Raw genomic sequence first — 24,117 nt, forward strand, 5'->3', positions numbered from 1 at the left:
TTTTTTGTCCGTGTTTGACCAAGGCTGAGGTCAGGGACTGAGTAACCTTGGCAAAACCCAAATGCAGCGTGCATGAGCAGGTAATTGCTGAGTAAGTGCCACTTGATAGTTCTGTTGATGACTCCATCCATCACTTTACTGAAAGATTATAGAGAGTAGATTGATAGGGCGATAATTGGCTGGGTTGATTTTTTTCTGTTTTTTGTGTACCAGACATACCACATTGCAGGGTAGATGCCAGTGTTGTAGCTTACTGGAACAGTTCAGCTATTGGTGCATCCTACGGTAAGTTCTGGAGAAAAGTCTTCAGTAATAGCCAGAATATTGTGAGGGCCCATAGCCTTTGCAATTTTCAGTTATTTCAACCATTTCTAGATATCACGTGTAGCAAATTCAAATTGGCTGATGACTGGCATCTGTGATATGAGGGATCTCCGGAGAAGGCCTAGATGGACCATCCATTTGGCATTTCTGGCTGAAGATTGTTTTGAATGCTTCAGCCTTCTCTTTTGCACTGTATGGGTTCTCCCATCATTGAGGATGGGGATATTTATGGAGACGCCTTCTCCAGTGAATTGTTAATTGTCCACTAACATTCATGGCTTGGTAATGACAGGACTGCAGAACTTTGATCTCATCTGTTGCTTGTAGAATTGCTTAGCTCTGTCTAATACTTGCTGCATATGCTGTTTAGTATGCAAATAGTCCTGTGTTGTAGCTTCATCAGGTCGACCCTTTATTTTTAGCTATGCTTGGTGTTGCTTCTATCATGCTCTCCTGCACTCTTCATTGAACCAGGATTGATCCCCTGGCTTGGTGGTGATGGTAGAGTGGGGTTACAGATTGTGGTTGAGTACAATTCTGCTGCTACAGCCCCTCATGGATACCCAGTCTCGAGTTACTAACTCTGTTTGAAATCTATCCCATTTAGCACGGTTGTAGTGCCAGACAACACTATGGAGGATATCCTCAATTTGAAGACGGGACTTTGTCTCCACAAGAACTGTACGGTGGTAACTTCTACCGATTCTGGGCAGATGCATCTGCGGCAGGCAGGTTGGTGAGAATGAGGTCAAGTATGTTTTTTCCTCTTGTTGGTTCCCTCACCACCTGCCACAGACCCAGTTTAGCAGCTACGTCATATAGGAGCCAGCCAGCTCAATCTGTGGTGGTACTAATGAGTCACTCTTGGTGATGGATGTTGAAGTTCCCCATCCAGAGTACATTCTGCACCCTTGCCACCCTCAGTGCTTCCTCCAACTGGTGTTTAATGTGGAAGAGCACTGATTCATCAGCTGAGGGGGGGGGGGGAACCGGTACGTGATAATCAGCAGGAGGTTTCCTTGCCATTTTTGACTTGGTGCCATGAGACTTTGTGGGGTTCAGAGTCAACGTTGAGGACACCCAACACAACTCTCTCCCAATAATATACCACCATGCCACCACCTCTGCTGGGTCTGTCCTCATGGTGGGACAGGACACACCCAGGATTGGTGATGTCTGGGACATTATCTATAAAGTATGGTTCAACTCGATTTTCAAGTTTGCTGATGACACCACCATTGTGGGTCAGATCTCAAACAATGATGAGACGGAGTACAGGAAAGAGACAGAGAATCTGGTGAACTGGTGCGACAACAATAATCTCTCCCTCAATGTCAACAAAACGAAGGAGATAGTCATCGATTTCAGGAAGCATTGTGGAGGGCATCCCCTGTCTACATCAATGGGGATGAAGTAGAAATGGTCGAGAGCTTCAAGCTTTTAGGTGTCCAGATCACCAAGAACCTATCCTGGTCACTCCATGCGGACAAAGAAAGCCCACAATCACCTCTACTTTCTCAGGAGACTAAGGAAATTTCATGTCCGCTACCACTCCCTCCAACTTTTACAGATGCACCATAGAAAGAATTCTTTCCAGTTGTATTACAGCTTGGTATGGCTCCTGCTCTGTCCAAGACCACAAGAAACTACAAAGGGTCATGAACGAAGCCCAGTCCATCATTCAAACCAGTCTTCCATCCATTGACACTGTCTACACTTCCCACTGCCTCAGGAAAGCAGCCAGCATAATCAAGGACCCCACGCATCTCGGACATACTCTCTTCCACCTTCTTCCTTCGGGAAAAAGATACAAAAATCTGAGGACATGTACCAACCGACTCAAAAACAGCTTCTTCCCTGCTTTTGAATGGACCTACCTTGCATTAAGTTTATCTTTCTCTACGCCCTAGCTGAGTGTAACACTATATTCTGCACTCTCTCCTTTCCTTCCCTATGTACGGTATACTTGTCTGTATAGTGCGCAAGAAGCAATACTTTTCACTGTATCCCAACACGTGGCAATAATAAATCAAATCAAATCAAATGATTCTGTGAGTGACGTAGTTAGTGAGATAGCTCTCCCAATTTTGGTACAGATGTTAATAATGAGACTTTGCAGGGTTGACAGGGCTGGGTTTGCCGTTGTTGTTTCCGATGCCTAGGTCAGATGATCTGTCTGGCTCGATTCCTTTTCGTTTTCTTTGTAGTGGTTGCATAGAATAGAGTGGCATGCTAGGCCATTTCAGATGGCATTTAAGAGTCAACCACATTTCTGTGGTTCTAGAGTCATGTGTAGAACAGACCACATAAGGATGGCAGGTTTCCTTCCCTAAAGTGAACCCATTGGATTTTTATGACAATCAACTATGATTTTATGGTCATCATTAGATCTTTAATTCCAAATGTTTTATTGAGTTTAAATTCTATCATTTGCTGTAATGGGATTTGAACCTGGCCCCAGAGCATTACCCTGGGTCTCTGGATTACTGGTTCAGTGACAATTCCATTGTGCCACCACGACTGGATTCAGTAGGCTGTCAGTGGGAGCTGTCAGTAGTGAATTAGCCGGCTGCCATCTTGAAAACTGGCAACATCCCAATAACCTAAAACCATCAATTCCTCCCACCAAACCTCCAATCTCACTGTTTCTCCAATTCCCTCTTGCTTAAAACTTGCCAGTTTGGTCAAGGTTTTAGTCACTTGTCCTCCTTAACTGGCTGAGTGTCAAATTTTGTTTGCTAACAATCTTGCGAATCATATTAAAAGGTGCCATACAAATGTAAACCGTTGCTGTTGTCAGGTAGATAGCATTTTGGGTGACCTGTTAGTTTTGGTGAGCGAATGAAATGTTGTCAATTTATTCGCAAATTGTTGCCAAACACCAAATGGCAATTAGATTCCTTTGTGGAGAGCAGAGAAATTGATCAGTTTTTAGAATGCCGACTTCTCAGGAATGTGTGGTTTCTGTGGCCCAAGTTATTTGCAATCCTTTAGGTATATACAGAGTGAGAGAGGTAAAAAAGAGGTGAGAGAAAAAGAATTGCAAATACATTCTGCCTTGCTCAACATCAGGATGTTGCAATGAGATTTACAGCCTATGAAATACTACTGAAGTGTAGCTACTGTTGCAATATAAAAAGCATGGCAACCAATTTACACACAATAAGAAACCACATAGGCAGAGAGGTGAGTCAAAAAATGGAAGAGGAAAGAATGAACCAATTTTAATACCACATCTCCCCCCACAGACAAAGCCTAATCAAAGAATATTGGCACTTCAAATTATAAGTAATAGCCTGCACAAAACAGTCTTCCGAGACACATTTATAAAGGAAATTTAAATACTGTCAATATCAGACATAGAACCATATAACAACAGAGATAAACATGACCTCCCCAGAGAGGAAATGAGCACAGAGTCAATTCACTGTGGGTGGTTTTATCATACAGGAGAATGAACAGTTCATTCTACTGAAAATTCCCCTTTACCCAATGTATTAAAACACTATCCCTCCACTTCTCCCACCTGAGTCTATATTCAACCACAATTGATGAAATAAAAACGCCTTTCTCTCTACTGGCTAAAATGTCTTAATCGAGTTCCTAGAGGATGTAGCTCATAAATTAGCCCTAAAATGACAGCCTCATTCAGTCAGGCAATTACAGGAATATCACACTTAATTTAAAAAGGAGTAAAGATTGAAAATCATTATCACCAATAATCAACTTTTCTCCTTCTTGGTCCAGGCAGTTGCACCATCACTACTACTGTCTGACCGATGCTGGATTCAGCAAAGGCCCGATGGTGAACCCGAAACCTTTCTGGGCTAAACACCTCAACACTAAGATGTCACCAAGAATTCTGAGTAGGCCACAGTGTCACTTTTTCTGGGTGCTCCTGTGCTGGCACTTCCTTCAAGGGCCATCTTTTCTCCTCACTTGAATAATCCGCCCCTAACCTGTTCCTGCCTCCACTGCAGGCCAGTTCCTCCAAGGAAAGCTGTGTAAATCCCTGTGTCAAAGGGGACAAAGGCCTCTTGAAGCAGAGAAAATATTCAGGAAAATCCTAAGATTCACTACTTGCATTCATTGCAGCTAAAACCAGAGAACTGCAGAGGAACAGAGGCTGATCCTGTACTCATGCCCCAAAAACCCCCCAAAATTTACCAGTGATTGATACTTAATCCTAATAATACTGTATTATGTAATCTTTGGACAGTGCTTCGTTATATTTTTACTCTGCAAAATGCAGCTATAGTGCAGATATTTTGATGCCCTAAAGATACACTAAGTATTTCTGATATATTGTGTCAGATAGTGTGGGAGAGGAATCACTTCTTTGCAGTTATCTCAGGTACTGCTCAGGGCTGCGGGAGAGAGTATTATAATGTCTCTTACCATTTGCAACACACCAATGTAAGCCATGAGGTAGCCATTGTACTCCGCCTGCAATTTGAAATGGTCCATAGCAACAATTGAAAACATACTCTGGAACACTCCTGAAAAAGAACATGAAAGTCAAGTATCTCAAGATCTCAAGGTCTTTCAGATGTACAAAACTAGTGGCTATATTTTGGAGCATGGGTTTTGATACAGAAAAGTTCTTGAATTAATCAATATTAGATTTGAGGTGGTTCTTAACCTTGTGCAGAGAATTATGCATACATTTTGCTTGGACTGTCTAAACAATTTGGAACAAATTTACTGAGGAATTTGCATAGCCTCAACCTTGCTATTCTATCACAACATGGTAAAAACAGGAGGGTGAGAAAGGTCCTTTTGAACAAGTTTTAAGTTGCACACTTCCACATATTTCACAAGCTAATGAGTAGCTAATAAGATTACTGTTGCAGTTTTTTTTTAGTTCTTTTTTTTGCTAATCTCTAGATGGTTTCCAATAGAACTAGACGTGTCCATCAGAACAGCACCATTTATTTAGGTGTAAAATTGAAAACTGGAGACGTTCCTTGATAGTCCACTATAGAATGAGCTGTCATTCAGTCTAGCAGAATCATACAAACTAGAAGGCTCAGTGAAGAGTTAGTTGATGGGAAGGATGATAAATTGGAATGGATGTTAGAAATCCAACCTTGTGCTCCCTGGAAGGTGGAAAAAAACAGCCACAGTTCCTGCTCCCAATCACTATTGAATGAGCCTTGTTAGATAGTGCACATGCTAGTGAAAACAGCAATGCGCTCAGCTGCAATGCTCTCTACAGTGGAAAAGTCTGCCAACACCCAGCTTTGTGCTGCTAGGAGATTGGGGCGAAGCAAAGCCCAGAGCAGTTATCAGTCCAGTGAAGCTGAAGTGCAGAGCAGCCACTGGCTCCATGCAGTTGGCGATTGGGACAAAGGAAAGTCCTTGAGCAGTGGGGGTCTGCTCAGAGTACCTAGAGAGCTGAAATTGTGCTGGCAACTAGATGCTGATGTGCAGCCTTATGAGTCCAATTGAGATCCTCTGGAGTTTCATATGACATAGAACAGTACAGCACAGGAACAGGCCCTTCGGCCCACGATGTTGTGCCGAACATTATGCCAAATTAAATTAATCCCTTCTGTCTGTCCTTGCTCCATATCCCTCTATTCTTTGCATATTCATATTCAAAAGTTCCTTAAACGTCCCTATCATATCTGCCTCCAACACCACCCCTGACAGCACGTTCCAGACCACTCTCTGTGTAAAACACTTGCTCCTCACATCTCCTTTGAACTTTCCCCCTTTCACCTTAACTGCATGACCCCTAGTATTAGGCATTTCAGCTCTGAGAAAAAAACTCTGACTGTCAACCCATCTCTGTCTCTCATAATTTTATAGACTTCTATCAGGTCTCCCCTCAGCCTCCCCCGCTGCAGAGCGAACAACCCTAGTTTGTCCAGCCTTTCCTCATAGCTCATACCCTCTAATCCAGCCAACATCTTCTTAAACCTCTTCTGCACCCTTTCCAAAGCCTCCACATCCTTCCTGTAATGTGGCGACCATAACTGAATGCAATACTCTAAGTGCCGCCTAACCAAAGTTTTATAAATCTGCAATATGACATCCTGACTCTTGTATGCAATACCCTGGCCAATAAAGGTAAGCATTCCATATGCCTTCTTTACCACTATCTACTTGTGTGGCCACTTTCAGGGAGCTATGGACTTGAACCCCAAGATTTCTCTGTAAATCAATGCTGTTCAGGGTCCTGCCATTAACTGTATACTTACCCTTAACATTTGATCTCTCAAATGCAGCACCTCACACTTGTCTGGATTAAACTGTCTCTGCCATTTCTCTGCCCATATCTGCAACTGATGTCTATCCTGCTATATCCTTTGATAACCTTCTACACTATCCACAACTTCACCTATTTTTGTGTCGTCTGCAAATTTACTAACCCATCTACGTTTTCGTCCAAGTCATTTATATAGATCACAAACGGCATATGTCCCAGTGCAGATCCCTGTTGAACACCACTAGTCACGGACCTCCAGCTAGAAAAACATCCTTCCATCACTACTTTCTGACTTCTATGGGCAAGCTAATTCTGAATCCAAGTGGCCAAGTCACCGTCAATCCCATGCATCTTAATCTTCTGGATGAACCTACCTAGTCGAAAGCCTTACTGAAATCCACGTAGCAACATCCATTGCTCTACCCTCATTTATCACCTTCATCACCTCCTCGAAAAAATTAATCAAGTTAGTAAGACATGGCCTGCCTTGCACAAAGCCATGCTGACTGCCTAATTAGGTTTGCCCGAATGCACGCAAATCCTAATATGCTTTTCCGAATGCACGTAAATCCTATCCCTAAGGATCTTCTCCAATAGTTTCCCAGATTATCCGTTTTTCCTTTCTTGAACAGAGGAACAACATTGGCTAGAATCATAGAAAACCTACAGTGCAGAAAGGGGACATTTGGCCCATCGAGTCTGCACCGACCACAATCCCACCCAGGCCCTAGCCCCATATCCCTACATATTTACCCACTAATCCCTCTAACCTACGCATCTCAGGACACTAAGGGGCAATTTTTAGCATGGCCAATCAACCTAACCCGCACATCTTTGGACTGTGGGAGGAAACCGGAGCACCTGGAGGAAACCTACTTCCCAGTCCTCCAGGAACTCTCCAGTAGCTGGCGAGGATACGAAGATCTTTGTCAGGGCCTCAGCAATCTCCTCTCTTGCCTCTCTCAATAACCTGGGGTAGATCCCTTCGGGCTCTGGGGACTTATCCACATTGATGCTCTTCTCAGGAGAAGAAATTGGGCAACTGGGAGGCAAGTAGTCATTGGGGGAAGACTGAATTCAAGTGCCTTTTGAAGGAAATCAGATGCTAGTTCTTTAAAATAGAGAAGCTGAAATCTCTCAGGAGGGAGACAACTTTAAGAGTTTGTGTGACTCACTGACATTGGGGTGAGTTGCTGAGAAAATTCAGGGGATCTGTCTTAGTTATATATGCCATTTAATGTGCAGTTTGTGGCGTATTCAACCACCGTTTGTCTGTTAATTCAGGTTTATCTCATGTTAATTTTGAATGTTAGAGCATAAGGTGGCACGGCGGTTAGCACTGCTGCTTCACAGCTCCAGGGATCCAGGTTCAATGTCAGCCTTGGGTGACAGTCTGTGTGGAGTTGCACACTCCCACCACGCTGCGCTAGAAAATTAGCATGACGGGGTGGGAGAATTGCCATCAAAATGTCAGAAAGCTGTTGAGTGTCTCTGTTACTGTTAGTGTTTAATCTCTGCAAGTTTATTTGAGAACAATCATAGAACCATAGAAAATTACAGCTCAGAAACAGGCCTTTTGGCCCTTCTTGTCTGTGCCGAACCATTTTATGCCTAGTCCCACTGACCTGCACTTGGACCATATCCCTCCACACCCCTCTCATCCATGAATCCGTCCAAGTTTTTCTTAAATGTTAAAAGTGACCCCGCATTTACCACTTTATCCGGCAGCTCATTCCACACTCCCACCACTCTCTGCGTGAAGAAGCCCCCCTAATATTCCCTTTAAACTTTTCTCCTTTCACCCTTAACCCATGCCCTCTGGTTTTTTTCTCCCCTAGCCTCAGCGGAAAAAGCCTGCTTGCATTCACTCTATCTATACCCATCAAAATCTTATACACCTCTATCAAATCTCCCCTCAATCTTCTACGCTCCAGGGAATAAAGTCCCAACCTATTCAATCTCTCTCTGTAATTCAGCTTCTCAAGTCCCGGCAACATCCTTGTGAACCTTCTCTGCACTCTTTCAATCTTATTTACATCCTTCCTGTAACTAGGTGACCAAAACTGTACACAATACTCCAAATTCGGCCTCACCAATGCCTTATATAACCTTACCATAACACTCCAACTTTTATACTCGATACTCCGATTTATGAAGGCCAATGTACCAAAGGCACTCTTTACGACCCTTTATGTATTCTCTGTGACCAGAACACAAGCTCAACTGTTTGTTAGTCTGGTCCTGGAATAAACTTTTTAAAATGCCTGGAAATAATTGCTTGCCTTGAAATTGTCACTTTTGTGGCTCCTGGTTACGTTGTGGCAATAACAGATGAGTATTTATGTCACTGCAATCTCTGAACACAATTTAGGAAGAATATATTCGCTGAGTACTACATCTCCAAAAGACTCTAACAGTCTTCAGTTATATGCTAAACTATCTGGGGTTAATTTCTCCTCCTTCCACTCACCCCCTTCTCTCTCCCCCAAATGGTCATTCATTACGATCCTGGACAGGCCCTGCAAATTTTATTACGGCACTGGATCAGGCCCCCAAATTTTGTTACAGTTCCAGAGAGTCCCCAAAATTTGTTGCAATCCAGTTAAGGACCAGTAAGCTTTATTATTAAACTAGACAAAATTTGAAATCCCAGTTACATACCAAGCGAATAAATCCACGAGATTCCAAGGTTTTCAACAAACAGAATAAGTTGACGACACAAAAGTTAGCAAAGCAAACGGTCAACACTATCTATCTTATTATAGAATCCCTACCATGTAGAAGAGGCCATTTAGCCAATCAAGTCTGTACTGGCTCTCTGACAACATATCATACCCATGCCCTCTCCTCACCCTATCCCTTTAATCCCACATTTACCATGGCTAATCCACCTAACCTACACATTTTTAGACTTTGGGAGGAAACTGGAGCACCCGGAGGAAACACATGCGACCAAGCTGGCCAGCAATCGGGAGGCTGTCAGAGGCCCGCTGGTTTTAGTCTCTCCAGCTGAAATTTAATGATTGTGCACTGCAGAGGCCATCAGCATGACTGAGTGTGGGAGATTCTAGTGTGAACTTTCACTGAAAAAAACAGCATGAATTACTCCAGTTTCCTCGCGACTTTGACACTGAGAATGTTTTTGGGAGAATTGCCCCTTTTGTTTTACTTTCAAATAATATTTCCTGTGCTCCACTGCTGGATGCACCAGCAGTGCTCCAGTTATCTCATCAAGCACCATTCTCTATGTGTGAGCCTATACTATAATTGTTAGAAGTGCTATTGTCCAGCAAGGGCCTGATCCTGCCCTCATCCGTCACCCACGTCCACTATGCACCAGGAGTCACTGGATTCTGATCAAAGTTAGGAACTCCAGTTGATTTTAGTTTCTCTCCTATTCCCTTCACGCCCTCTCCAAGCTCATTTAGTTAGAGTCCTACCTCTTGCTCCCTAGACTGTTTTGCTACTTTTATAACCACCCAACTTGCCTTCCTAGTTCTCTTGTTTGCTGATATTATTAATGGTTCCCTCTCCTCTCGTATGGTTACTCCATCAAATCATCATCACCTCCCCTCCCCCGGCTCAAAAAAAATCAACCTTTTCAAACAACCGCTCCCTTCCCTCGCCAAAATCCTTGAACGTTTGTTACCTCCCAAATCTGTGCCCCTCTTTTCTGGAACCATATTTGCTTCAATAAGGTTCTGGCATCGTCAATGTCTTGCCAAAGTGACAAATGTATTCTAGTTGACTGGGACTCCTGATCCTTCTCAACCCGTCTGCAATTTTTGACATGGTTACTTCAAAATTCTGCTCCAATGCCTCTCCATTGTCATTCAACTGTATGGGATTGCACTTGCTTGGTTCCATTCTTATCGATCCAGTTACAGCCAGGGAGGTGATGGCATAGTGATATGACCACTAGACTAGTAATCCAGAGATCCAAGATAACCTGTGTTCGAATTCAATAAAAATCTGGAATTATAGTTCTAATGATGACCATGAAATCATTATCGATTGTTGCAAAAACCCAGCTGGTTCATTAATGTCCTTTAGGGAAGAAAATCTGCCATATTTACCTGGTCTGGTCTAGATGTGATTCCAGATCCACAGCAATGTGGTTGATGTTTATCAGCTTAGTCCGAGGACAATTAGGGATGGACAGCAAATGCTGGCCTTGCCAGCAACATTCACATTCCTTGACAGAATTTTCAAAAATCACCTGGCTTCGCTTATTGCTTGTGCGCCATTACCTCTTATGTCCCCACAAGGACTCATTCTGGAGCCTCTGCAATTTCTCATCTGCATGCACTCACTCAACAACATCACCTGAAAACATTTTTCGTATGTACATTATCGATACCTAGTTCTACCCCACTCCACCCACCTCTCTTGACACCTCCACAATCTCTAAACTATCAGTACTGGATGATCAGATAGTTTCTCCAATTAAATATTGGGAAGATAGAAGTCATTATTTTCAGTCACCAAGTCCATCTTCTTGCCATCAACTCCATCCCTTTCTCCGGTGACTATCTGGAACATTCAATTTTGATCCCTAGATTGGATTTTCATCACAGACGTGCACCATCACGAAGATTGCCTATTTCTCTTACATGCATTAATATTGTCTGACTCCAGCTGCTGAAACCCTACTTACGGCCTTGAATGTAATCCTAACCTGCCTCCTCAGTTCTACTTTCCACAAACTTGAGTCATGGAACACTCCATAGCTTGTGTCCTAACTCACACCAAGTCCTGCTCATCAATTTCTCTGTGTTTGCTGACTTACATTGGCTCCTGGTTAAGCAACATCTCAATTTGCAACATTGTTCTCAAATCCCTCCATGACCTAGGCCCTCCGTAACACTGGGGTCTACTCAAGTCTTGCAGCAATATTTTTAAAAGTTTATTTATGAGTGTCACAAGTAGGCTAACATTTACATCGTAATGAAGTTATTGTGAAAATCCCCCAGCAGGCTTGATCCTAATCTATGTCATTCTGGATGGATGAGATGAGCTGGGCTAGATGGACTTTGTCATCCTAATGATCTTGTGAACTGAGGGTTGAATCATAGCTGGAGTTTTGTTTATTTCGTTGTTAATGAAAGCTTACTGTGAGCATGCTTTGTGGGGTGAAATTGCCAGGACAAGAGTACGTAATGGGACCATAGTGAATCAGTAACCTGTTTTACACTGCACATTATTCTTAAGAGTTTTTATCGATTAACTTCAATTTTGTCCTTTTGTCTAGTCTACCTTGGTTCTTTTTGAGTTTTTTTGAGGTATTGAAATATCATGATAATGTTGTGATGCATAGTAGATATTGAGAATATATTGTAGCGAGAAGCAGCAATCAACAATCTTCACGCTTGCTGATCAAGAAAACAAGAAATAGGCCAGAATTTTACAGACAAAGTTTGGGTGCGCCCCTGATCTGCAAGTGCATGAAATTAAGCAGGAAGATGTGGACATGTATCCTAATGTCATCATGCATTCGTATTGTAAGATATTTTGGTCGGTGAGCGCACAAGAATCGCAAGTGCACTCACTGACAATCAAGAAGCCAATTTAAAAGTAAACGCCAATTGACTGGAACTTTACGTTCTCCATCTGACTTTATTGTTGGCAGGCTGGCTAATTGGCAAGGTGGCCTTTACATTTAAGCTGCAATCTAGATCCAGGACAAGACGAAAGATCAGGGCTCAAATAAAAGTAACAAATGTGTTTGTTGGCTGGAGGTCTGTGTATAATTGTGTTGCCTAGACATTTGTGGCATAGCTTCTCTGTCGATATTTATTTCATGGCTCAGCAGCTCCCAAGACAGCTCCGCAGCAGCTGCCCCGAGGGAGCATATCAGAAAGGTCAGCCTGCACCCTCGCTTTTCTTGGCGTCTGCCCTCTTCCCGCCCTCCCTGGCAGCGTTCAGCCTATTACAGCATGCGCTTCATGCTGACTGGTTGTTAGTTGGCCCTCCAGCATGAAATCGTGCTCTGGGACTGACTGCAGCCTAGAGTGTGTTTCATGCCCACCGAGTGTGCACACCCAATGGGTGAAAAATGTTGGACATATAATTGTGAACCATTTAGTCTTTACTCTCTGACCTCTTAAAAGCTGTGTTGCGCAGATATACCCAAGAACCTCAACACTTGTCACTGATTGTGAAGACCTATGGGGTTCAATCATACCACCTTGTTGCTCAGGAGCCATTTTTTGTTTCTGCCCTGTGAGATTACTGATAAAATAGAGTTCAATTACACCCATTGTATGAAATAATTACATGTACCCAGGCAGAAGAAAATCCTCTAATTCTAAAGAATGGAAAAGAGCTTGTTCAATTTATCTGGGTTGCAAGTATTGAATTTTTTCTCCAAATATATTTACTGTTACAATGTCCAGACAGTTCAATGCACGGAACATGTTAATGAGGTCTGAGGCAGCCACCAAAATCAGTGTTATCACCTGTACAATTATAAATAACTAATGGGATATTTTCCTGTCAAATTAACAATTTTGCATGATGCTGTTCACATAAAATGCGTATTCTCTGGTTTGTTTTACTCATGGTGGGATCGCTATAGGGTGCACACAAACTAACACTGCATTATTTGATGCTGCTGTTAATATTAATGACCCTGCTGCATATATATTGGAAGATATTTGTAACCAGATGCCATCATTATCATTTTATTAGTACCTTTCTATAATTGTTTGGTGAATTGATTGGTGAATCTTGAAAGGGGAAAAAATATCATGCATGATTGTGGGGGAGTGTTAAAGTGGAAAGGGGACAGGCAATAAGATACCCAGAAACAAAAGGAGCACCAAGGGCCATGATTTATCTCCCTGGCTCCGCCTATCCCACACTGCAATCTCTGCATTCAATCAATTCTGGCCTCTTGTTCTCAACTTTAATTGCTTCCCCATTGACAACTGTGCCTTTTAGCTGTCAAGAATCTATAGAATTCTCTCACTAAACCTCTCCGTCTTTCTAAGTCCGATTCCTTCATTAAAATGTTCCTTATAACCTACCTCTTTGATCAAGCTTTTGATTATAAAGCAAATATCTCCTGATGTAACAAAGTTTGTTTGACAGTGCTTGCAAAGTACTTGAGAAAGCTTTATTACTTTAAAGGCACTATATAAATGTGGTTTAGGGTTGCTTTTGGCCTGAAAGCCCAGAATCAGTCCCGCAAGATTGAAGAGTTCAGTACTTTAGCAGGCAGATTTCTTAGGTTACTAAGGATACAGGGTTTACCAGCAAATGCTGACATTGATGGATACAGCTAATATTTTGTATACTTAACCAGAAAATTATTTGATTCCATGAATATCTGAGCTGCAACCAAAAATTCCATCAAACGCTCATTTCAATCATTCAGAACCAAATGTGTTCTTCACGCTTGATTGATTCTCGGCCAAGTTTTGAGAAACCCAACAGGAGAATGGGCTGTGGTAAAGCAGATCTTAGGTTGGATTTTCAGTCCTCACTGGGCTTGGGTGCACAAGTGGACAGAAGCCAAAAATAGCTCCACCAACCTATGTGCTGGTAGGAAGCGACCTGTGGGAAGGCATAGTTTCAGAATAAGGTGTCACCATTTAAGATGGAAATGAGGAGGAATTTCTTTTCTCAGCAGGTTTGAATCTTTGGGATTCTCTACCCCAGACAGTAGTGACAGCTGAGTCATTGAATATATTGAAGGCTGAGATAGACAGATTCTGGAATTACAGAGGAATTAAAGGTTATGGGGAAGAGAAAAGAAAAAGGAGTTAAGGTCACGATGAGATCAGCTGTGATCTTATTGACAGGCAGAGTAGGTTTGAGGGGCAATATGGCTTACTCCAGCTCCTATTTCTTATCCTATGTTCACCAAATGCACTTTAGTTTGAGAAGGAACAAAATGAAAAATACAAACAATAATCATGATTTGCCTTTACTATATTGTAAGTGAGGTAACTCAACATCATAGCATCAATTGTATATGAACACGTATGAAATGCACAAAGATGCAGTAACCATTATAATAATGCAGGATAAGAAACTAGGTGATTTGTCCAGGGGCTGTGCGTTTCCTCTATATTCAATCAGGTACACTAAGATGGCTTACCCATTGGCAGTCCAGTGATAGTTTTAATTGCAAGGATTTCTGCAGCTCCAGGGATGCTCAGTAGTCTTAAGATTTCTTTGACGCTGAAGATGCTCTTACTGTGAGCTGTCTCTAAAACGGAAATGATCATGTTACTGCTTGGCATTGAAGCAAGAAGCATGCACACACATACACTCACTAGTGCTTTTTGTTGCTGCCCACCCTCCTCAGCTCAGTTTGCTTTCCTTTTCTTCCCGATCGCAGTATAATCCAGGGATTGCATTTGAGATATTCTCTTCTGTGTGGTTTAGTGCTGTTACCCTTGAAGCCTTTGGGGAGCTGCTCTTTACTTTATAAAGAATCAATGCTTCAGCTTACGCGTTCCACACAGTCATCTCAAAACAGAGATTTTTCATTTCGTATGTCTAGGCTGGGCACAAGCACACATTTCCCTGGCGAAAAGGATCATGTTTATCCAACTATGCTGCTTATTCCCTGCATGAGAAATGTGTTGTCCATATTGTTTGCCTTATTAAGAAAAGGATACATCAGGCTTTTCCAAAGCTCACGTGTGTAAAGAAGCTGACACAACAGTATTGAGCAATGCAGATCAAAATGTAGACCATCCAGCTCTCTGAGTTGTTCCTCCATTTAATTAGATCATGACTGATCTGTACCTCAATCCCATTGAACCTTTGATCCACATGGCACCTTTCCCTAACAAAAATCTACTCACCTCAGTCTTGAAAGTTTCAACCTATTCAGCATCCACAGACATTTGGAATGGAGAGTTTCAGGTTTCTACTACCTTTTGTGTGAAAACATCACAGGTTCAATTCCCATTCTCTCTCAAGGTAGCTGATCACAGACAAGAGAGCAGTTGAGACATCGCAACTGACCTCAGTACTGCATAGTGGGGAGAGGAAAGAATTTATTTGGGTAGCACAGTGGTTAGCACTGTTGTCTCATAGCGCCAGGGACCTGGGTTCAATGCTGGCCTCGGGTGAATGTCTGTGTGGAGTTTGCACATTTCCTGTGTCTGCATGGGTTTCCTCCGGGTGCTCTGGTTTAGTCCCACAGTTCAAAGATGTGCAGGTTGGATTGGGTGGATTGGCCATGGCCAATTGCCCCTTAGTGTCCCAAGATATATATAGGTTAGGGGATTAGCCAGGTAAAATACACGTGGTTACGGGGATAGAGTTATGGGGATAGAGCCTGGGTAAGAATCGGTGCAGACTTGATGAGGCAAATAGCCTCCTTTTGCACTGTACGGATTCAATAATTAGATACTTGAGTGCTCCATTCAACTCCTGCTGGACAGTCCCAGTGGACAGATGTTGCCAGAGATCATGGCCAGGATTCTCCCAGACCCTTGCTCTGCTCAAGTAGTGCAACAGGCCGGGAGACATCAGCGTGCTGGTGGGCTTTTAGAGGGATGGAATGGTCTCTACCCCAATTACTCCTCTTTTTTCATGTAATCAGCCCCGTACTGGAAACCGGCACGGGGCTGATTAGCATATTGAAATTTAAATTTCAATATGATTAGCAGGCCCGGGACGGTAGTCTCCAGGCCCGCTAGTGTCTCCCATCCCGCTGGAAGAGGTTCCCGCCAGCGGGGTTTACAACTGCACCCCACCAATGGGGAGCAGGTGTGCTCAGCCTGCTGGTGGAGGCAGAGGCCATTGATGCTTCCCGGAAGGTCAGGGGCAGCCCGACACTGCCCACCGGGCACCAGGCAGTGCCAAGGGGTGGGGCCAGAGGTGGGGTGGGGGGGGGGGGATGGGGGGTGGTTGGGACCCACTGCCACTCTGCAATGGGATCAGTGGGGGAGAGAGTGAGGGGGCAATCGGGGACGCACATAGGGCGGGAGTTGCTCGGGGCTGGCCGAGAGGGGGGGGCGGTCAGAGCGAGGGGGAGGCCAGTGATTGGGCGCCTGGCGATGGTGGGGAACATTGGGCATGCACCAATCTCCCCACTGACAATTCGGCGCATGTGCAGTGACCCGCTCAGTGCACTGATTTCACCTCTCGAGTGGGATGAGGCCCCGCCCCTCACTTTCCGGCGTGAATCCCCAAGGCACTCTGTAATGCACAGAGTGTCGGACATTCATTCGGGTAAGCACACCCAAAAAACGGTGGAAAAACCTCCCATTTTCCTGCCTGTTAGGCACTTAAGTTTTTTTTGGGACAATCCCAGCCCATGTGTTTAAGATAATTGCAAAAAATGTCAAGGGTAAATGAGTAGAATTTTTGTTAACACAGAGGGATGCCATGATCTAGAATGCATTACATGAAAAGGTTGGGTAATCTGATACCATAGGAACTTTCAAAAGGACTAGAAGAGGACAAATTTTACAGGAGTGGGGAATAAAACTGTGATGTAGGACTAAATTGAACAGCTCTTTCAAAAAGCTGGCTCAGGCACAACAGCCTTTTGTTCCGTAAGATTCTGCGAAATATCAGAGCGAATCTAATGCCTGTGGAATTACGCTTTACTGCAGATCAAAGTCCTCAGGACTGGAAGGTTGAGAAAGAAAACATCAAAAGTAGAAAAAGAGGATAGAAATAGGATTGTAGAAAAAGTTGCACAAGGATTAGCACGATTCATGTTTAGACATGAATCATGTTTAGACAGTCCAAAGATGTGTGGGTTAGGTTGATTGGCCATGGTAAAATTGCCCCTTAGTGTCCTGGGATGCGTAGATTAGAGGGAGTAGCGGGTAAAATATGTAGGGATATGGGGGTAGGGCCTGGGTGGGATTGTGGTCGGTGCAGACTCGATGGGCCGAATGGCCTCTTTCTGTACTGTAGGGTTTCTATGATTCTATGACATATGCTGTGATAGACACAAACCTTAACTGACCTGGTTTATTTTCCTTTGTTGAGGTCACGGGTTTGGTATGAGCTGGGATGTATTTCATTACTACAATAGCATTAAGGACAGATCCAGCTGCTGCAACATAGGCAGCAAACGGCTCCCTGAAAGAGGCAACAAAAGTTAGATCAACATTACAAGTTTGCATTATGCGCCTGTCATCAATTAGTGCATTTACTTTCTCCACTTTAATTAAAATTCAGGCAGAGACATCTAATTCAAATATCAAAGCAGGTTTCTTTTTTGATTGCTATGCACAAAAAAATCTTTAGTGTTGACTGCATTCATTAATTAGCAGGGATTTCCTATAATCTGAACAAGATTTTAAGAAACCTGTTAGGCAAATTCCCCCAAGCCGCTGCCAGCGGGTTCAGTGGTGGGGGCAAGGGAAGCAATTCGGTGGCAGGCCCAAAAATCAGTTTTACACTGGTGCAAATTTCCCACAGGATCTTCCACTGGTGCTCACCATGGCAGATCAGGAAACCTACTGGTAGCCAGCATAAAACTGACCTGCATCCCGCCAATGTGATGTAAACGAAAGAACAAGTGGGCGTGCTGAGGTCAGACTTACCTGAAGAATGCCTGGGAGCAACTCTGGAGGTTGTGATGGGAGTTGACTGGTGACCATGGACCCTGAAACACCACAGTAATGGGTGGGGAGAGCATCCATCAGGTGGGCCTTCCAGTTTCAGCATCACTGAGGAGATCTATCGTTCAATCTTAGCATGTTCCTGGAGACCCACCTTCTTTCTTCAGGAGGTCCATCTTCTTTCTTCAAAAGTGGATTTCTTCAAAATTGGGCACCTTTCAATATGGCACCCAGATACGATGGCAGGACATGCACAAACAAACTTGCTCCACCATGGAATATGGCACTAACCCCTCCCCCAAATGCATAATTAATGAGGTCGAGGCAGGAAGAAAAGACGTGGTTTCCCCTTCAGCCTCCACAACAGGAAGCATTTCCCATCCTTGCCATGGGACTTAGTCCCAGATGTTTTGTGTAACCTACAATCAATTCATTTGGAAATGTGAGTTTTTAAGATCAGCACTTGCACCCATGTAAGTCCCCAAGGCATATGATCTGAACCTTGCCTTAGTATACATTCATGCAATATGCTTTACTCAAAAGTTTTTATCTAGTATTGTCATTGGAATTTAATCTGATTAGGTTCAATGGAAAGTCTCTGGTTCAGAAGAATTAATAAATTAAAAGCAGGGGTTAACTTTAGTCCTGCATTTTTTTCCTGGTTCTGGTATACATTTTGATCACTTTGCTCCCTGTTTTATTAGATTATGTTCTGCTATTACCAGAAATTGTGCCTTTCTCACTTTACACAAATAGCAGCAGAATATAAGGGAGCTTGGATACCTTACTTGGCTGTTAAGTCTTCTGATACTCAGTCTGTGATTGCGCATGAATAACACAATAACAAAGCAATTTATATTTACATGGGCCCTTAACATAATAAAATATGCAAGGAACTGCAAAATTAGACCTGAGTTAAATAATGATGGATGACCAAAAACATGATCAAAGATATAGCTTTGAAAGGAAGAAAGAGAGGCAGAGAGATTTAGGGGGGGGATTTCATAGATAGGGCTTAGGCTGGTGGATGCTCTACTGCATGCCACAATGCATCTAGCGTCAGGCACATTACACCCTACTCTCCTCCAGTGGTTTTTGCCACACCTTTGTCCTTCAGGTGGAATAGCAAAATTGGTGAACAGACTTTGTGAGAAAACGATATTGTCAATTCACTCCGACAAGTATGATCATAGGCTCCCTTTGTGACATTCATTTTGAACATGAAATCTAACTTTATTTTATAGAAGTCAACATTGCTTGTATTCATTAAAGTTTTGGTTCTTTTGTGCTGATTTTTTTTCAACTCACTACCAAAAGAAATTACATATTTTATGACTCATCATCAAGATATATGATTCAAATCTAAACTATACTGCATGAGAATGTAGTGGGGGTAGAATAAAATGAGGTCTTCAAAAGAGAAAAAAAAATTAGAGTGTTCAGGGAAAAGACTTGGGAGTGGAACTAGGCGAGGGTTGCTCTTGTAAAAATCCAGCATGGACACAATAGGCCAAATAGCCTTCTGCCCTGTAACTATTCTATAGCTCTAAGAAAAAGTAGCCCTGTAGGGGTGGGTTGGGGCCACGCGAAGACGAGCCACAGGCTGTAGTCTGTTGTCTGTTTTTCGTCAAAACAACAATTTTGGGTAGTTTAACATGGATTGAATGAGCAATGAAAACCCATTTGGGATTGACATCCCATGGAATGAGTTGGCAAACATAACGCAAATACTGCCAACCATATGTATAAGCCATTTATATAACGATGTTACCATGGAATTAGCAGAACCTCATCCATATTCCCCAAACTATTTTTATTAATTTAGATTTACTCTATGTAAAATCTTATTAAACATAGACAAGAATCCATCCTTTCACTATCAACCACCCTCCGCCATTCCCCATATCCCTCAGAACCCCACAATCGTCACCCCTGGCATGATAGAATAGCCAGGCAACACACACTGTCTGAGTTTTGCTTGCAGAAAGCTCACTTGAATGCAGTACAAGCCAAGGTTCTCTTGGAACAGTAACCCAATGATAGAGGAAGGACGAAAGGAAAAATAATTTTATTTTCCAAAAAAGTCATATTCAGGAAGAAACAGCAGGGTCAAGCGGATTTTTTTAAACTATCAAAACACCACAGAAAGAATAAACAGTCCTGCCTGCCAGTTTCCTATAATTTAAAAATACTCCTGCTGTTTAGTGTATAAATACCAGGAAGTGGTCAAGTATTGACAGCCACCTTCTGGAGCTAATTTAATACAGGCCAGGCACAGCAGTACATCTTCAGGATGTACCACTTCCTCCTTCCCACTCTCCATAAACCTGACAACAATCCAAACAGCTATCACCCAGAATGCAAGCCCAAACATACACAGAATGAATTGTGAGCTGTTCAGCAGGCAAAACCCAGCTTATTTCCTCCACTCTCAACACCTCTGTGTTGCCATAACACTTTATACACTGTGAATATAAACAGTTTTTCTAAAAGTAACAGTGTTTTGAACACAAATGAAGTAAACTATGTTGTAAGTCAATCATGCTTATACCCACTTTGTTCCATTTCGAGATGATCCGTCTGCTTCATGTTACAGAGAACCACAGCATCAGAGAAGTTTACAATATGGAATACCATGTCTGCGTCAACTGTTTACTAGAGCAATCCAAAACTAATCACACTTCCTCACTCTCTCACCATGGCTCTGTATCTTCCTCCAGTTCAAATATTTAGTCACTTTTCCTTTTAAAGATGCAATGGTCCCTACCTCAATTACTCCTTGTCAAAGCATTCCATCTCCAACAACCCTCTGCACAAACATTATTTTCCAAGTAACCTTTTTTGAAGTTGAGGACTCCACAACCTTCACTCTCTTACTACAGAAAATTGTTGTTCCCTATTCACTAGCACTACTTAAAAGAAACTACCAAAGTTCTTCTTAGCTTTCTCTTTATCCCAATATTTTCTTCCTCACACCTATAGTTTTTTATTGCTGGTATCCTCCTAGTGAACCTATACTATGTGTCCTCTATAGCTTTTAATGTGTTTTCTACATGTGGCATCCAAAACAGTACATTGTACTCAAACTTTATGGAAATTCATTATTTCGTAATGTTCTTCTATTCTTATGCTCTTATGTATAAAACTGTAAAAAAAATGTTTTATTCATTCAGGGACATGGGCTTGGCTGGCTAAGCCATCATTCATTGCCCATCCCTAATTGCCCTTGAGGAAGTGGTGGTGAGCTATCTTCTTGAACTACCTACAGTCCATGTGATATAGTTACACCCACAGTGCTGTTAGGGAGGGAGTTCCAGAATTTTGAACCTGCAACAGTAAAGGAGCAATCAGGATAAGTGACTTGGAGGGGAACCTCCGATTGGTGTATTCCCATGTATCTACTGCCTTTGTCCTTCTAGATGGTAGTGATTGTGGGTTTGGGAGGTGCTGTCTAGTGAGCCTTGGTGAGTTCCTGCAGTGCATCTTGTAGACGGTACACATTGCTGCTACTGTGCATCAATGTGTCACTTTGAAGAAATTAGATCTCTGTACCTTCTGCTCTCTTTTTCCATGCACATTTTATCGAACCTTTTCATTGACTAAATTTTTTATTCTTTTTCCTCTCAAAATGCATCACCTCATTCCTCTGCATTAAGTCATTTCTTCCAACTGTCTGCCCATTTTGTTAACATATCCATTTCCTTCTGAAGGCTTTTACAATTATTTCCCCTGTTGGGAAAATATCATACTTCATGGTCAACACTCAGCAAATATAAATATCATAATCCAAATGCTCATTAATTTAATCTTGAAACTTTGAAAAGACGGAGTTCCATAATTAGCATTCCAGGGTCTTGCTGTGAAAATCTAAATGTTAAGAAAGTGAGGTCTACAGACTAGAACATCCCAGGCTCAGCTTCAATTCCTGAGTCCTTGTTGAGTTAGCCTTTCTTAATTGTGGGAGGTTCAATACCACTACACGATCATCTCCCCAGTTGATATCGACTATCCAGGCTCACCACACATGATTGGAAGCGAGAGATACTTACAATCCATCAATAAGCTGGTAAAGGCCTCCACAAATCAACAGTATCCTTCTCAGCCAATTTAAAGCTGCTATTAAATAACTAGCTATCAGTGCCTCCAATAACAAATCTATGGGGTAATCCATTAACCAAGCAAAGCTGCTCCACAAAAGGTGAAGTCAGTACTATTTCTGATTTGAAGCTTACATCAAATATAATCTTATGTACTGAGCCAATTCATCTCAGCTGGGCCAGCAGTTGCTTTGCTACAACTGGCCTTGGAGCTATTGAGCAAAGATAAGGGTAATCAGATAGAATTTTTACTCCTGTTTGTGAATTAGTAACTCCATCCGAAAATGTGGGTACAGATGTCAAATGATGACAGGCTGAAGTTCAGCTTTTTATTCTATTCTCCATAGCTGACACCACCCTGATGGCATTTACTGGTAGATTTATATAAACAATGGCCACTTCATTAGGTATTGGAGAGCTCATGGGATCTGTCAAGAGAAAGGGAAGATGGGAAAGTCTAGTGCAGAAGAATGATGTGCATTAATCTCCTCTAATGTCAGGTGTTGAGTGAATTGGACTTCTCTAAGTTCAACAAAATCACTTCTGCCATGATTTAGCAATGTGTTGTGTGGCATTTGCTTGAACTTGTTGGGAGGCCTGTTGAGCATTAAACATTCTGTATTTAGCAGTCAGCATGTGTGAACAGGAACCAGGCAGCAGCGTGCAGTCTGAAAGAAACCTTTCATCTCACTAAGCTGCAAACTGAAATTGACACATAGACAAGCCCACCCCCATAAAAATGCCATTCACAAACACATCACACACATACCCTATGTACTACAATCCCAACTCAATGGTGGCATGAGGAAAAACATTTCTTTATATAACGAGTGGTTAGAATCTGGAATGCAGTGCCTGAGAATGTGGTGGAGGTAGATTCAATTATGGCTTTCAGAAACAGACTTGGATGAGTACCTGGAGAGAAAATAATTGGCAGGGCTACAGAGAAAGGATGGGGAAATGGGTCTAGCTGAATTACTCTTGCAAAGAGCCAACATAGACATGAAGGGCAAAAAGATCTCTTCTGTGCAATAACCACTGTCTGATTCTATGATTCTTGTTATGTTAGGTAGCTCACCACCAGCCATCAGTTATCTAAATCCCAGTGCAAATGCTCTGCTAATTGTTTATAACCCTGCAATTAATTCCAGACCAGCCATCTAGTGTTCCATGTAGATGGAAATATTGGTCATCATTACTAATGTGTATAACTCATTGTATGTCCAGACAGTGCCCTGCAATTAACCACAAGGAAGTGACACCGAGGGCTCAATTGTGGTTCTTCAAGAAACAGAATTCATGTTTCAGGTCAATGGAAGTTCACCCTGTCACAGTCTTCGACCTGAGGCATTGTTCCTCTCCGCAGATGCTGCCTGACCTGCTGAGTGTTTCCAGCATTTTCTGTTTTTATAAGTCTCTATTACCCTGAGGGCAGATTGCCCTGGACTGTTAATAAACATGAAGCCCCTCTGTGCCCTTTTGGCAATGCTGTACTTGAACGTTCAAATTTTAAATTGGTGTTCAATGATCAAGACCGAGATTCTCGGATTTAACAGAATGATGTGATGGGAAAGGACACAGCCAAACTTGTGTAATTCAGCAGATCTTAAGCATTTACAAGGGATACAGTTATAGGTCTTAATCTGCAGGCAGTGGAAATGAAAGTCAATTGGTGTTCTGGTTTGGTTTTTTTGCTGCTACTAACTCCTCTTTCCTAATTCACACTGGGCTATGGTTCTAGCACACTGGGTACTCAGGCACTTCATCTAATGTCCACTGTTCACATGATCCCAGAGTGTGGCAGGCGATTTCTCTCTGACGACCATGACAACCAAGCCTGACTCAGTCTTCTAGCCATGTATACATTCTTTCCAGTAGAAGTCACTAGATAATAAGGAGAGGTGGGGGGGGACTGGCCAAGTTGCCTATTCAATCT

The 24,117-nt window shown here is 42.6% G+C and overlaps 1 protein-coding gene across 2 annotated transcripts in view; it reads right to left on the reverse strand.

The window, feature by feature from the left end:
• Positions 1-24,117, reverse strand: part of slc67a1 (solute carrier family 67 member 1) — a 124,127-nt gene that overhangs the window by 37,165 nt on the left and 62,845 nt on the right. For both annotated transcript variants that reach the window (XM_078220497.1, XM_078220498.1), the window contains exons 5-7: positions 17,484-17,599; positions 14,643-14,753; positions 4,723-4,823 (exon numbers count right to left, since the gene is read on the reverse strand). In XM_078220497.1, the coding sequence (XP_078076623.1) occupies positions 4,723-4,823; positions 14,643-14,753; positions 17,484-17,599 (328 nt within the window). The remainder of the gene's footprint in view (positions 1-4,722; positions 4,824-14,642; positions 14,754-17,483; positions 17,600-24,117) is intronic.

The sequence above is a fragment of the Mustelus asterias genome, chromosome 9, assembly GCF_964213995.1.
Source record: "Mustelus asterias chromosome 9, sMusAst1.hap1.1, whole genome shotgun sequence".
Classification (NCBI taxonomy): Eukaryota; Metazoa; Chordata; class Chondrichthyes; order Carcharhiniformes; family Triakidae; genus Mustelus; species Mustelus asterias.